Genomic DNA, 16,954 nt, shown 5'->3' with positions numbered 1-16,954 from the left:
TTCCCGTACTTGGACAACGTCACCATCTGCGGCCATGACCAGCAGGACCACGACGCAAACCTGAGGAAGTTCCTCCAGCCTGCCCGGGCCCTCAACCTCACGTACAACAAAGAGAAATGCGTGTTCCACACAACCCGGCTAGCCATCCTCGGCTACGTCGTGGAAAACGGGGTCCTAGGCCCGGACCCCGACCGCATGCGTCCCCTTAAGGAACTCCCCCTTCCCCGTAGCCTCAAGGCACTCAAACGGTGCCTGGGGCTTTTCTCCTATTACGCCCAGTGGGTCCTCAGATATGCGGACAAAGCCCTGCCACTCATTAAGACCACGGTTTTTCCCGACGGATGAGGCCCAGTCGGCTTTCGACCGTATCAAGGCCGACATCATCAAGGCCGCCATGCACGCGGTGGACGAAGCCATTCCCTTCCAAGTAGAAAGCGACGCATCAGACGTCGCCCTGGCTGCTACCCGCAACCAGGGGGGCAGACCAGTAGCGTCTTCTCCCGAACCCTCACCGTCTCGGAAATTCGGCACTCTGCAGTTGAGAAGGAGGCACAAGCCATTGTGGAGGCCGTGCGTCACTGGAGGCACTACCTAGCCGGTAGGAGGTTCACCCTCGTCACCGACCAACAGTCGGTCGCCTTTATGTTCAATAACGCACAACGGGGCAAAATAAAGAACGACAAAATTCTGAGGTGGAGAATAGAGCTCTCCACCTATACGTACGTTATTAAATATCGCCCGGGGAAGCTCAACGAGTCCCCAGATGCCCTGTCTCGCGGCACGTGCGCCAACGCGCAATTGGACCGCCTGAGATCCATCCACGATGACCTCTGCCACCCGGGAGTCACCCGGCTTGCCCACTTCATCAAGTCCCGCAACCTACCCTACTCCACAGGGGAGGTCAAGGCCATGACTAAGGCATGCCAGATCTGTGCGGAATGCAAACCGCAATTCTATCGACCAGACAAGGCCCACCTGATAAAGCCTCTGGGCCCTTTGAGCGACTAAGCGAGGACTTCAAAGGGCCCCTCCCGTCCACCAACCGCAAAATCTATTTCCTCACCGTCATCGACGAATTCCCCCGCTTCCCTTTTGCTGTCCCCTGCCCCGATACGACCTCGGCCTCCGTGATCAAGGCACTGCGCAGCATCGTCACAGTTTGGTTTCCCCGCTTATATCCACAGCGACCGGGGTACATCGTTCATGAGCGATGAGCTGCGTCGGTACCTGCTCAGCAAGGGCATCGCCTCGAGCAGAACGACGAGCTATAACCCGCGGGGAAACGGGCAAGTGGAGAGGGAGAACGCGACAGATTGGAAGGCTGTCCTCCTAGCCCTACGGTCAAGGAGTCTCCCTATCGCCCGCTGGCAGGAGGTCGTACCCGATGCCCTGCACTCCATTAGGTCGCTCCTCTGTACGGCCACGAACGAGACCCCTCACAATCGTTTGTTTGTCTTCCCCAGGAAGTCCACCTCTGGGGTCTCGCTTCCACTCTGGCTGACGACTCCGGGTCCAGTCCTACTTCGGAGGCACGTGAGGAGCCATAAAATGGATCCAATAGTCGAGAGGGTCCACCTGCTGCACGCAAACCCTCAATACGCCTACGTCGAGCACCCCGACGGCAGGCAGGATACTGTCTCCCTGCGAGACCTGGCACCCGCTGGCTCTCCCACCGACCCTGACGTTTTCCCCACCGACCCCCCCCCCTTCTACCGACGCTCCCCGCCCCGACCGCCGACTCCGAGAGCGCCCCCCCCCCCCCCCCCATAGCGCCCCCTGCCCCCCAGCCGGCGCCGGCACCGACCACCCTAATCACCTCTGATACCCCCCCTCCAAGGCGGGCAAAGGCTCAGTCAACCGTGCTCCTGGATAGACCACCATCGGAACCGACCGCATCCATGGCGCCACCACCAGAGCGGCGAAAGTTAGCACGGACGATCAGACCGCCACAAAGACTGAACTTATAATTTAAAACACTTCAACCCCCGACGGGGACTATGTGTTTTTTTTAAACAGGGGGTGAACGTGATGAACAGTATTTACCTTTAATACCTTGCCCCTTTAAGAGGCTTGGAACCCTGGGGGACTCCGCCTCTGGCTACGCCCCCAGGAAACAGTATATAGGATAAGTCTCCATGTGGCGAGCACACTTCTCTCGAATGCTGTCCTGTTCTCTGTATATTAAAGCCTTTGATTACCAACCTCGCTCTCGCGTCGTAATTGAGAGTGCCTCAATTTCCAAGTCAGGATGGTAAGTGACTTGGAAGGGGAACCTCCAGGTGGTGGAGTTTTCAGGTATCTGCTGCGCCTGTCCTTCTGGACAATAGTGGTTCTGGGTTTGGAAGGTGGTGTCTAAGAAACCTCGGTGAGTTACTGCAGTGCGTATCTTGTAGATGGTTCACACGGAAGCCAATGTTCATCGGTGGTGGAGGGTTTGAATGTCTGTGAAAGGGGGAGCAGGGCTGCTTTGTCCTGGATGGTGTCAAGCGTTTTGAGTGTTGTTGAGCTCCACTCATCCAGGCAAGTGGAGAGTATTCAATTAGACTCCTGACTTGTGCCTTTTAAATGGTGGACAGGCTTTGGGGTCAGGGGGTGAGTTACTCTCCATTGGAGTTTTAGCCTTTGACCTGCTCTGGGAGTCACAGCAATCATGTGGCTAGTCCAGTTCAGTGTTTGGTCAATGGTAACCCCCAGGATGTTGATAGATGGGGATTCAATGACGGCAATGTCATTGAATGTCAAGTTGCGATGGTTATATCCTCTCTTGTTGGAGATGGTCTTTGTTTGGCACTTGTCAATTGCCAGCCCATACCTGGATATTGTCCTGGTCTTGCTGCATTTGGACATGAAACTGCTTCAGTATCTGAGCGAACATCCCCATTTCAGACCTCACGATGGAAGGAAGGTCATTGATGAAACAGCTGAAGGTGGTTGGGCCTTGGACGCTGCCTTGAGGAGCTCCTGCAGTGATGTCCTGGAGCTGAGATGATTGACCTCCAATCTCAAGCCGTCTTCCTTTGTGCCAGGTTTGACTCCAATCAGTGGAGGTTTTTCCCCTGATTCCCATTGACTTCAGTTTTATTAGGGCCATACTCGGTTAAATGCTGCCTTGATGTCCAGGGCTGTCACTCACCTCACCTCTGAACTTCCATAAGAATGCCGTATGGGTCGTATCAAAAGCACTTTACAACCAATAAAGTCTGCTCAAGGTGTGAGCCCTGTTGTAATGTAGGAAACGTGACACCAATTTATGCATCGAAACATGTCAGGAATTTAAATTAAGAAAAAAAGGTTGTGAATATTGGCTCCTTGATTGGAAGTTCAAAAGGAGCCAAAGTGAGCCAAATACGTTCTCTATGAAACAGGGCTTAAATCCAAATGAATGCACTGGTTAAGAAGGAAGGTTAGATGGATGGCTTCACCCAAAGTACACTTGTGACATTGGTACCAGTGAAATCCATTGGCAAACAATACAAACAATTTGATCCCACTGTAAAAATGTAATAACTATTACAATCCCGGATCAGACCCTCCTGGACAGAAACCCCAATATTTGATTTTAATTCTGTGGGACTAGGACTGTGAGGGAAGGATACCTCACTCCTGGAGTGATTTCACCCAAACTAGGGATGTGCAATATTATAACACAGCATTAAAATATATTTAACACCACACAAGAAACTAACTTATAATTACCCCTTACACAATACTAATCAACAAGGGAGGCAGTGGTGTAGTGGTCTTGTCACTGGACTAGTTAACCAGAGACCCAGAGTAATACTCTAGGGGCCCAGGTTCAAATCCCGCCACTGCAGATGGTGAAATTTGAATTCAATAAAAATGTGGAATTAAAAGTCCACATTTGATGACCATGAAACCATTGTTGATTGTTGTAAAAACCCACCTTGTTCACTGATGTCCTTTAGAGAAGGAAATCTGCCATCCTTACCTGGTCTGGCCTACAGGTGACTCCAGACCCACAGCAATATCTTTTCTGCCCCCTCAAGGGCAATTAGGGATGAGCAATAAATGCTGGCACAGCCTGCAATGCCCACGTCCCATGAACGAATAAAAAAAACAGTGACACAATAGCCCTTAACTCCTATCTTTATTTCCACTCAAACAACAAAATCGACTCAGATCCCAATCCAATTTTAAATACAGTTAGCACTCAGGAATACTTGCTGTCGAGAGATGTCGGGAATACTCCACTTTGAGAAAGAGGGGTCCTTTGAGACTGATTTAAATAAAGAGACCTGACTCCCTGTCAGAATAATGCAGAATTGCTGGCTATATTTCTTCAGAAAGTGCTTCTCAGTTTGCCTTCCACCCACAGACTAAAACTGAACCTCAATACCTTAATGCTTCAACTTGCGGCTCCTCCTGTTAACTACATAATTGCACTAAAGGAAGCATTTGTCAAGGCGAGGAGGCTGGGAACACACAAAGCTGGTGTGGAATACATTGAAAGTAGAAAGAAACTGAAGCAAGGAGTCAGGAGGGCTAAAAGGGGTCACAAAAAGTCATCGGCAAACCGGATTGAGGAAAATCCCCAGGCTTTTTATACATAAAGTGCAAAAGGGTGGCCAGGGAGAGGGTTGACCCATTCAAGGACAAGGGAGGGAATCAATGCGTGGAGCCAGAGGAAATGGGTGAGGTATTAAATGAGTACTTTGCATCAGTATTCACCAAAGAGAAGGACTTAGTGGATGATGAGTCTGAGGAAGGGTGTGTAGATAGTTTGGGTCAGATAGTAGATCAAAGAAGGAGGAAGTATTGGGGTCTTGAAAAACATTGAGGTAGACAAATCCCCACGACCTGATGGGATATACCCTAGAATGCTGAGAGAGGCAAGGAAGGAAATTGCACGGGGCTTGAGAGAAATCCTTGTATCCTCACTAGCTACAGGGGAGGTCCTAGAGGATTTTAGATAAGCTAATGTTGTTCTTTTGTTTAAAAGGGGTAGCTAGAATAATCCAGGTAATTATACGCCGGTGAGCCTTACATCAGTGGTAGGAAAATTATTGGAGAAGATTCTTCAAGATATAATTTACTCCCACTTGGAAATAAGTGGACGTATTAGCGAGAGGCAACATGGTTTTGTGAAGGCGAGGTTGTGTCTCACTAACTTGATCAAGTTTTTCGAGGAAGTGATGAAGATAACTGATGAGGGTAGGGCAGTGGATGTTGTCTACATGGACTTCAGTAAGGCCTTTGATCATGTCCCAAAGGGCAGACTGGTACAGAAGGTGAAGTCGCACGGGATCAGAGGTGAGCTGGCAAGATGGATATACAGAACTGTCTCGGTCATAGAAGGCAGAGGATAGCAGTGGAAGGGTGCGTTTGTGAATGGAGGGCGGTGACTAGGCGTTCCTCAGGGATCAGTGGCGGGACCGTTGCTGTTCGTAGTATATACATATAAAAATGATTTGGAGGAAAATGTAACTGGTCTGATTAGTAAATTTGCGGATGACACAAAGGCTGGTGGAATTGCGGATAATGACGAGGACCATCGGAGGATACAGCAGGATATAGATCAGTTGGAGACTTGGGCAGTGAGATGGCAGATGGAATTTAATCTGGACAAATATGAGGTTGATAACCAATCTGCCCCAAATTTAAAACTCGTAAACTTAAATTAAACAAATTAATTAATTAGAGATGGCTGGTCAGGTGATGTGCTTAAGCTGCTTGATGTGGGAGCTGACAGATCCCATTGCGAGCTGCAGTGACCACATCTGCAGTAAGTGTTGGCTGCTCGAAGAACTCCGGCTCAGAGTTGATGAGCTGGAGTCTGAGCTTCACACACTGAGGCACATCCGGGAGGGGGAGGCTTACCTGGACACTTTGTTTCAGGAGGCAGTCACACCTGTCAGAGTAAATAGTTTAAATCCTGCCAGTGGCCAGGGACAGCAGGGTGTGACTGCAAGTCAGGCAGGTAAAGGGAACCAGCAGTCAGGAACTCAGGAGCCTCAGCCCTTGACCCTGTCCAACAGGTACGAGGCACTTGCTCCCTGTGTGGATGGCGAACAGGGCTGCAGGAAGGATGAGTCAGCTGACCAAGGCACCATGGTTCAGCAGGCCATTCAAGGGGAGGAAGTAAATAGGCAAGTTGTAGTTGTAGGGGATTCTATTATCAGAGGGATAGATAGTATCCTTTGTGAGCAGGATAGAGGGTCCCGCATGGTATGTTGCCTGCCCGGTGCTAGGGTGCGGGACATCTCTGACCGGCTTGAAAGGATATTGGAGAGGGAGGGGGAGGATCCAGTTGTTGTGGTCCATGTCGGTACCAACAACTTAGGCAAGTCTAGGAAAGAGGACCTGTTTAGAGATTATAAAGAGTTAGGATTCAAATTAAAAAACAGGTCCTCAAGGGTCATAATCTCCGGATTACTGCCCGAGCCACGTGCAAATTGGCATAGGGAGGCAAGAATAAAGGAAGTTAACACGTGGCTGAAAGAGTGGTGTGGGAAAAAGGGGTTCCTTTTCATGGGACACTGGCATCAGTTTTGGGACAGGGGGGACCTATACCGTTGGGATGGTCTCCACCTGAACCGAGCTGGGACCAGTGTTCTGGCGAAAAGAGTAAATAGGGTGGTCAATAGGACTTTAAACTAGAGATTGGGGGGGAAGGGATAGTCAGGGAACCAAGAGGTGAAGGAATCAGTGGGAAGCGTAGCTGCTTAGGATTACAAAAAATCACGAAAAGACAGAGCTCAGGAGAGGTTACGATAGTCCCCATCTCACAAAATATGACAGTGTATGGAAAGGCTCAGTAAACCAAGGTCCACCACACTAAGAAAACAAAAAGGGACAGTCAATAGGGAATTAAAGGTGCTATATTTAAATGCCCGCAGTGTACGGAACAAGGTAGATGAGCTTGTGGCCCAGATTGTGACTGGCAGGTATGATGTGGTAGGCATCACAGAGACATGGTTGCAGGGGGTTCAGGACTGGCAGTTAAACATCCAGGGATTTACAACCTATCGAAAAGACAGAGAGGTGGGTAGAGGGGGCGGGGTTGCCTTGTTAATTAGAAATGAAATTAAATCAATAGCACTAAACGACATAGGGTCAGACGATGTGGAGTCTGTGTGGGTAGAGTTGAGGAACCACAAAGGCAAAAAAACCATAATGGGAGTTATGTACAGGCCTCCTGACAGTGGTCAGGACCAGGGGCACAAAATGCACCACGAAATAGAAAGGGCATGTCAGAAAGGCAAGGTCACAGTGATCATGGGGGACTTCAATATGCAGGTGGACTGGGTAAATAATGTTGCCAGTGGATCCAAAGAAAGGGAATTCATTGAATGTTTACAGGATGGCTTTTTGGAACAGCTTGTGATGGAGCCCACGAGGGAACAGGCTATTCTGGACTTAGTGTTATGTAATGAGCCAGAATTGATAAAAGATCTTAAAGTAAGGGAACACTTAGGAAGCAGTGATCATAATATGGTAGAATTCAGTCTGCAATTTGAAAGAAGGAAGGTTGAATCAGATGTAAAGGTTTTACAGTTAAATAAAGGTAATTACAGGCGCATGAGGGAGGAACTGACGAAAATCGACTGGAAGCAGAGCCTAGTGGGAAAGACAGTAGAACAGCAATGGCAGGAGTTTCTGGGAGTAATTGAGGACACAGTGCAGAGGTTCATCCCAAAGAAAAGAAAGGTTATCAGAGGGAGGATTAGGCAGCCATGGCTGACAAAGGAAGTCAGGGAATGCATCAAGGCAAAAGAGAGAGCCTATAATGTGGCAAAGAGTAGTGGGAAGTCAGAAGACTGGGAAGGCTACAAAAACAAACAGAGGATAACAAAGAGAGAAATAAGGAAGGAGAGGATCAAATATGAAGGTAGGCTAGCCAGTAACATTAGGAATGATAGTAAAAGTTTCTTTAAATACATTAAAAACAAACGGGAGGCAAAAGTAGACATTGGGCCGCTCCAAAATGACGCTGGTAATCTAGTGATGGGAGACAAGGAAATAGCTGAGGAACTTAATAAGTACTTTGCGTCAGTCTTCACAGTAGAAGACATGAGTAACAACCCAACAATTCAGGAAAGTCAGGGGGCAGAGTTGAATATGGTTGCCATCACAAAGGAGAAGGTGCTAGAGAAACTAAAAGGTCTGAAAATTGATAAATCTCCGGGCCCAGATGGGCTACATCCTAGAGTTCTAAAGGAGATAGCTGAAGAAATAGTGGAGGCGTTAGTTATGATCTTTCAAAAGTCACTGGAATCAGGGAAAGTCCCAGAGGATTGGAAAATCGCTGTTGTAACCCCCCTGTTCAAGAAGGGAACAAGAAAAAAGATGGAAAATTATAGGCCAATTAGCCTAACCTCGGTTGTTGGCAAAATTCTAGAATCCATCGTTAAGGATGAGATTTCTAAATTCTTGGAAGTGCAGGGTCGGATTAGGACAAGTCAGCATGGATTTAGTAAGGGGAGGTCGTGCCTGACAAACCTGTTAGAGTTCTTTGAAGCGATAACAAATAGGTTAGACCAAGGAGAGCCAATGGATGTTATCTATCTTGACTTCCAAAAGGCCTTTGACAAGGTGCCTCACGGGAGACTGCTGAGTAAAATAAGGGCCCATGGTATTCGAGGCAAGGTACTAACATGGATTGACGATTGGCTGTCAGACAGAAGGCAGAGAGTTGGGGTAAAAGGTTCTTTTTCGGAATGGCAACCGAATGGTGACAAGTGGTGTCCCGCAGGGTTCAGTGTTGGGGCCACAGCTGTTCTCTTTATATATTAACGATCTAGATGACGGGACTGGGGGCATTCTGGCCAAGTTTGCCGATGATACAAAGATAGGTGGAGGGGCAGGTAGTATTGAGGAGGTGGGGAGGCTGCAGAAAGATCTAGACAGTTTAGGAGAATGGTCCAAGAAGTGGCTGATGAAATTCAACGTGGGCAAGTGCGAGGTCTTGCACTTTGGAAAAAAGAATAGAGGCATGGACTATTTTCTAAACGGTGACAAAATTCATAATGCTAAAGTGCAAAGGGACTTGGGAGTCCTAGTCCAGGATTCTCTAAAGGTAAACTTGCAGGTTGAGTCCGTAATTAAGAAAGCAAATGTAATGTTGTCATTTATCTCAAGAGGCTTGGAATATAAAAGCAGGGATGTACTTCTGAGGCTTTATAAAGCACTAGTTAGGCCCCATTTAGAATACTGTGAGCAATTTTGGGCCCCACACCTCAGGAAGGACATACTGGCACTGGAGCGGGTCCAGCGGAGATTCACACGGATGATCCCAGGAATGGTAGGCCTAACATACGATGAACGTCTGAGGATCGTGGGATTATATTCATTGGAGTTTAGGAGGTTGAGGGGAGATCTAATAGAAACTTACAAGATAATGAATGGCTTGGATAGGATGGACGTAGGGAAGTTGTTTCCATTAGCAGGGGAGAGTAGGACGCGGGGGCACAGCCTTAGAATAAAAGGGAGTCACTTTAGAACAGAGATGAGGAGAAATTTCTTCAGCCAGAGAGTGGTAGGTCTGTGGAATTCTTTGCCACAGAGGGCGGTGGAGGCCGGGACATTGAGTGTCTTTAAGACAGAAATTGATAAATTCTTGATTTCTCGAGGAATTAAGGGCTATGGGGAGAGAGCGGGTAAATGGAGTTGAAATCAACCATGATTGAATGGTGGAGTGGACTCGATGGGCCGAATGGCCTTACTTCCGCTCCTATGTCTTATGGTTTTTGCAAGGTCTGATACAATACAGTAAATGGCAGAACCCTTAAGATAGACAGAGGGATCTGGGTGTACAGGTACACAGGTGACTGAAAGTGGAAAGCAGTTGGAGAAGGTAGTCAAGAAGGCATACGGCATGCTTGCCTTCATCGGCCTGGGCATTGAGTATAAAAATTGCCAAGTCATGTTGGAGCTTTAATAATCTCTATTTTTGTCACAAGTAGGCTTACATTAACACTGCAATAAAGTTACTGTGAAAATCCCCTAGTCATCACATCCCGGCACCTGTTTGGGTACACTGAGGGAGAATTCAGAACGTCCAATTTACCTAACATCACATCTTTCGGGATATTATAGATCCTTCGTTAGGCCTCACTTGGAATATAGTGTTCAATTCTGGTTGCCACACTATGAGAAGGATGTGGAGGCTTTGGAGAGGTTACAGAAAAGATTTACCAGGATGCTGGCTGGTATGGAGGGCATTAGCTATGAGGAGGTTGGAAAATCCTGGTTTGTTTTCATTGGAATGACAGAGGTTGAGGGGCGACCTGATAGAAGTCTACAAGATTAAGAGTGACATGGACAGGGTGGATAGTCAGAAGCTTTTTCCCAAGGTGGAAAAGACCATTACCAGGGGGCATAGGTTTAAGGTGTGAGGAGCAAAGTATAAAGGAGATGTATGAGCCAAGTTTCTTTACTTGGTGGGAGCCTAGAACTCGCTGCCGGGAGTGGTAGTGGAAGCAGATATGATAGTGACTTTTAAGGAGTGCCTTGACAAATAGATGAATAGAATTGGAATAGAGGGGGATAGTCCCTGCAAGGATTGTTTTTTATAGTTCAGACGGGCAGCATGATCGGTGCTGGTTTAGAGGGCTTGAGGGTCTGTTCCTGTGCTGTAATCTTCTTTGTAAACTGAACACAATGTCTCCAATTAACTATTTTGCAGGGAATCCTCTTAATATAAACAAAAATCCATTAGCCCAAACTTTTATGGTGCTTTAATTGCACCTCTGGCACCCAAAAAGCCTAGCACTCTGGCAAACCAGGATTTTTAAAAACATAATTGAGGAGCCATACACACACGAACCTCGGCTTTTAATCCTTACTGCACTAAACACATATAACACAATATATCTGAAATTCCTACATTCATCACACACCTTAAAGGACATGTTGAAAAAGTGGATAAGTGAGCTAAAAAGCTAATGCCTTTTGTCTTTGCTAAAAATGACTCAGTTTTCTGACAATCTTTACTCTCCCTTCCTTCTTTCATTCACCTCAGCCTAATCTAGAGGAAGGGACTGGGAAATTCTCACATCCTGTTTGTTCAGCTTTAGGCAAGTCAGGTTGATTCTGCTGCAGGAACAGCAGAGTGGAACTATGCAGCTGCTTTGAATCCTGATTTTCCGGTGATTAAAGTCTGCATAATTAGTAATAAATGGGTCAAATTGAAATTGCTCTATTATTTTAACAAAGGCCTGTACACCGTTTGAAAAGAAAACTACTAAAGCCTTTTTTCAGAAATATTTACGTTATTAGTTTGACAGATGCAGCAATTTATCATGTGCCATTTCAAACTGCGTTTCTCGGCCCTCTCCCCATGCCCCTAACCCTATTATTTCTTTATATTTTCATCATCCTTTCCACTGAGTTCTTGAATTGGATTCTCTCTAGCTCACCATTACTTTTGTCCAATGTAAGATCATGGAAACACCTGGGTGCTGCTGCAAGCAAACAAAATCCAATGGTTATGGAGCTAAAGAAATAAACTTTCCTTCAAGATCAACATTTTATTTCCATCCTGTTATTGAGCTAGAGAAGGCTGGCAGTGAAGGTTTTACTTACAACATCAAGAGCAATTCAATAGAGCGCTGAGGTATCATACTACAGTCTAGTTCATTCTTAGAAATTGCCCCCATTCAGTGGTTCATATTTACCTTTGCCAGATATCTTCAACTTGGTTTCAACGTCAGAAAGTTCTCTCTGCACCCCAGTTAACTTGGCAACCTGCGGAAGCAAAGATGTTCACAGAATGGTCTTGTTGGAGAGCAATAACTTCTCATAGCTGAATACCAAAAAAAGAAGTGCAGCACAACTGGTAAGTTTTGCTTCTGAAAGCAAACAGACTGGATTGTGGAGCTGGAGGAGCAAGGCTGCACCCAACCTCACATTCAAAGAATGCAACCAACGTTGGACATCGACAGACCCCACTCCCACTCAATGCAGCTCCTTTCCCACTGATGAACCAACCCAACCAATTCCAACCATCTCTCTCCCCCCCCCCCCCCCCCCCCCCCGGCCCCCCCAAACGCTTGCTACTGAACTCTCCCTCCCTCCACCAATTGCTGCCACTGCCTGTGCCCAATCGGCCATAATCACCGGACTCAGAGGCAGGGGCACTCTTACTGGGCCAACTCAGGTTGGTGGGAATAGGGAGAGCGGTTATTTTAAGTGCGGCAATTCAGACTGTCCTTGTTCCTGATATTGGCTCAGATATTGTACATTCAGTCAAATTCCATCATTTCCACCAAGTATCGGCTGGGATTTTAATTAAAAAAGAAATTAAGATTCATGATTGATGCAAGACTTCCTGTTGCCACCGCTGCTGAGCAGACACGAGAGCCAATCGGTGCCTTTTTATAACTTCCAAGTATAAATATTTTGAAACCTTCCTCCTTCCCACCTGATCAATTGTTTCTCCTTCCTCCTCTGGTTCGACAGCCTCCAATACCTCTACCAATCGTAGTGCAACTTCAGCTGGTTAACAAGCTCATGAACAGAATGGATGAAACTGAGACTGAGCAACACACCCTCTTCATCCATTTATGCGTGCACAAGTCCAACATGGCACTCCAGTTAGCAACGAGGAATTGGGATGCACACCGATGCTCATCTCCCTCACATTAGGAAGATGCCAATACGCAGCAGCACAACTGAGATGAGTAGAGGCCAAGATGGGAGTTTGAAAGCTGACGATAAGGCTCAGGTATCTGATGCTTTAACCAGCCGAATCCATAGCGGGGGCTTTCCGGACATTACCAATCGAGAATTCTATAGTTAAAATGTAGCCCGTGCTGCCTATGAGATCACCCCTCATTCTTCTGAACTCCAGCGAGAACAATCCCAACCTAGTCAATCTCTCCTCATATGACAATCCCGCCATCCCCGGAATCAATCTGGTAAACCTTCGCTGCACTCCCTCAATAGCAAGAACTTTGTTCCTCAGAGAAGGAGACCAAAACTACACACAATACTCCAGGTGTGGCCTCATCAAGGCCCTGTACAACTGCAGCAACACATCCCTGCTTCTGTACTCGAAACCTCTCACAATGAAGGCCAACATACTATTCACCTTCTTTACCGCCTGCTGCACCTGCATGCTTACCTTCAGCGATTGGTACACAAGGACATCCAGGTCCCGCTGCACACTCCCCTCTGCCTTCCTGTTTGTGCTTCCAAACTGAATAACTGCACACTTATCCAAATTATACTGCGTCTGCCATTGGCCCACTCGCCCAACCTGTCCAGATCATGCTGCAGGATCCTTGCATCCTCGTCACAATTCACCCTCCCACCTAACTTGGTATCATCTGCAAACTTTGAGATGTTACATTTTGGGGGCAGCACGGTAGCATGGTGGTTAGCATAAATGCTTCACAGCTCCAGGGTCCCAGGTTCGATTCCCGGCTGGGTCACTGTCTGTGTGGAGTCTGCACGTTCTCCCAGTGTGTGCGTGGGTTTCCTCCGGGTGCTCCGGTTTCCTCCCACAGTCCAAAGATGTGCGGGTTAGGTGGATTGGCCATGCTAAATTGCCCGTAATGTCCTAAAAAGTAAGGTTAAGGGGGGGGTTGTTGGGTTACGGGTATAGGGTGGATACGTGGGTTTGAGTAGGGTGATCATTGCGCGGCACAACATCGAGGGCCGAAGGGCCTGTTCTGTGCTGTACTGTTCTATGTTTTGTTCCCTTATCCAAATCATTGATATATTTTGTGAATAGCTGGGGTCCCAGCACCGATCCCTGTGGCACCTCACTCGTTACTGTCTGCCAATTTGAAAAGGACCCATTAATTCCTACTCTTTGTTTCCTCTCTGCCAACCAGTTTTCTATCTACCTTAATACATTTCCCCCAATCCTACACGCTTTAATTTTGCACAATAATCCCTTATGCGGGACTTTGTCAAACGCCTTCTGAAAGTCCAAATATACTACATTGACTGGCTCCCCCTTGTCAGCTGTACTGGTTACCCCTTCAAAGAATTCCAAAAGATTTGTCAAGCATGATTTTCCCTTCATAAATCCATGCTGACTTTGACTGATCCTGCCATTGCTTTCCAAATGATCCTCTATAAAGTCCTTGATAATGCATTCAAGAATTTTCCCCACTATCAATATTAGGCTTACTGGTCTATAATTCCCTGCTTTCTCTCTACCTCCCTTTTTGAATATTGGAGTGATGTGAGCTACCCTTCAATCTGCAGGGACTCACCCCTCCACCTTGGGAATGAATGGCTGCCCATCCACTCTATCCATGCCTCTCATAATCTTGTAGACCTCTATCAGGTCGCCTCTCAACCTCCGTTGTTCTAATGAAAACAGTAAGAGTCTATTTAGCCTCTCCGCATAGCTAACACCCTCCAGACCAGGCAACAATTCTGGCAAACCTCCTCTGCATCCTCTCCAAAGCCTCCACATCCTTCTGGTAGTGTGGCGACCAGAATTGTGCGCAATATTCCAAGTGCGGTCTTACCAAGGTTCTATACAACTATAGCATGACTAGCCAGTTTTTATACTCGATGCTTCTTGAAGGAAGGCAAGCATTATGTATGATTTATTTACTACCTTGTCCACTTGTGTTGCCACTTTCAAAGATCTGTGGACCTGTACGCCCAGATCTCTCTAAATTTCTATAATCCTAAGAGTTTTGCCATTTACTGTATATTTCCGCTATAGTTAGATATACCAAAATGCATTATCTGACATTTGTCCGGATTAAGCTCCATTTGCCATGTCCCTGCCATGGACACCAAGACACCAACCTTGGTGTCATCCGCGAATTTACTAATCTGACCAGCTACATTTTCCTCCAAATCATTTATGTATTCTACAAAAAAATGCCCCGGCACCGATCCCTTTGGAACACCACTACTCACAACATTCCATTCAGAAAAACATCCTTCTACTGCTACCCTTTGCCTTCTGTGACCGAGCCAATTCTGGATCCATCTTACCACCTCACCTCTGATCCCGTGTGACTTCACCTTTTGTACCTAGCTGCCATGAGGCACCTTGTCAAAGGCTTTCGTGAAGTCCATGTAAACAACATGTGCATGTAAACAACATCCAGCACCCTCCCCTCATCAATCATCTTTGTCACCTCCTCAAAAAACTCGATCAAGTTAGTGAGGCACGAACTCCCCTTCACAAAACCAAGCTGTCTATTGCTAATGAATCCATTTGTTTCCAAATGGATAAAAATCCTGTCTCTGCGAATTCTCTCCAATAATTTACCTACTACCGATGTGAGGCTCACCGGCCTATAAATTCCCGGATTATCCTTGCTACCTTTCTTTTTTTTTGGAAATGTTTTTTATTGAGTTTTCATATTTTATATCCAACAAATTACAAATTATTAGAAAAAAAAAACACGCAAAAATTAACATGTATATTTACAGGTAAGCATCTTCATAATAACAATTGTGGCCGCCCCCTTTAACCGGCATACATATTTTACATTCCCCAATATGGTCGCGGCACATGTTTATAGGCATTTATTTACAATTTGGTTTTGGGCCTTAGCTTGCCATCAGACTGTTGTTTGCGGCTTTGTCCTTCCTTTTTTTTTGGAATAATTTTTATTCAAGTTTTCAACAACACGTTTTACAACAGAGAAAAACAGTAACCCCTCCCCTCCAATACAAAAACAATAAATTAACAAGAAAAAGAAATAAGCGTAAAACCATGAGGACAAACCCCCATAACAAACCCGTAGCCCTCTCCGCCCCCCCCCCCCCCCCCCCCCCCCCGGCTACCTTCCCCCGATTCCCGTCCATTTTCCCCTGATTCTTGGCCACCCGACTATTCTTCCTCTTGTTCGTTGGCCACAAACAGGTCCCGGAACAATTGCATGAATGGCTCCCACGTTCTGTGGAAGCCATCGTCTGACCCTCGGATGGCGAATTTGATTTTCTCCATTTGGAGAGATTCCGAGAGGTCGGACAGCCAGTCTGCAGCTCTGGGTGGTGCTGCTGACCGCCAGCCAAACAGCATTCTACGGCAGGCGATCAGGGAGGCAAAGGCAAGGGCGTCTGCCCTCCTCCCCAGGAATAGATCTGGCTGGTCTGAAACCCCAAAGACCGCCACTATCGGGCATGGCTCCACCCTCACCCCCACCACTTTGGACATAGCCTCGAAGGCGGCTGTCCAGTACTCCACAAGTCTGGGGCAAGACCAGAACATGTGGGCGTGGTTGGCCGGGCCTCCTTGGCACCGTTCACATCTGTCCTCCACCTTCGGGAAGAACCTACTCATACGGTTTCTCGTTAAGTGGGCTCTATGTACCAATTTTAGTTGCGTCAGGCTGAGCCTTGCGCACGTGGAGGTGGAGTTGACCCTATGCAGTGCTTCGCTCCAGAGTCCCCACCCTATCTCAATCCCCAGGTCATCCTCCCATTTCTTTCTTGTTGCGTCCAGTACGGTGTCGTCCCTTTCTACCAGTCGGTCATACATGTCACTACAGTTCCCTTTCTCTAGGATACTTGCGTCCAGTAGGTCTTCCAGTAGTGTCTGTCGTGGCGGTTGTGGGTACGTCCTTGTCTCCTTTCGTAAGAAGTTTTTGAGCTGCAGGTACCGTAGCACGTTCCCCCTGGCTAGCCGAAATTTCTCTGTCAGTTCGTCCAGTGTTGCGATCCTGCCGTCCATGTATAGGTCCCTGACTGTCAGTATCCCACCGTCCTGCGTCCACCTTTTGAAGGTGGCGTCAGTCAGTGCTGGTGTGAACCTATGGTTGTTGCAGATGGGAGCCTTGTCCGACATTTTGGTCAGGCCAAATTGCTGCCGCAGTTGGTTCCAGGATTGGAGGGTGGCTGTCACCACTGGGCTGCTGGAGTGTTTTTGGGTGGGGATGGGAGTGCTGCCGTGGCGAGGGCCCGGAGGGAGGCCCCCATGCAGGAGGCCTCCTCTGCATGCACCCACTCGGCTTCTGGCTCCTGGATCCATCCCCTTACTCGCTCGGCTGTTGCCGCCCAGTGGTAGAAT

The 16,954-nt window shown here is 47.4% G+C and overlaps 1 protein-coding gene across 1 annotated transcript in view; it reads right to left on the bottom strand.

Moving 5' to 3' along the window:
- The window catches only part of LOC119967041 (solute carrier family 4 member 1 adaptor protein), a 174,837-nt gene that overhangs the window by 92,477 nt on the left and 65,406 nt on the right, over positions 1–16,954 (bottom strand). The window contains exon 8 of the mRNA XM_038799053.1: positions 11,637–11,706. Within this exon, the coding sequence (XP_038654981.1) occupies positions 11,637–11,706 (70 nt within the window). The remainder of the gene's footprint in view (positions 1–11,636; positions 11,707–16,954) is intronic.

This window comes from Scyliorhinus canicula, chromosome 6, assembly GCF_902713615.1.
Source record: "Scyliorhinus canicula chromosome 6, sScyCan1.1, whole genome shotgun sequence".
Classification (NCBI taxonomy): Eukaryota; Metazoa; Chordata; class Chondrichthyes; order Carcharhiniformes; family Scyliorhinidae; genus Scyliorhinus; species Scyliorhinus canicula.
Note: the sequence above shows the minus strand (reverse complement) of the source record. Positions and strands in the feature narration are given on the sequence as shown.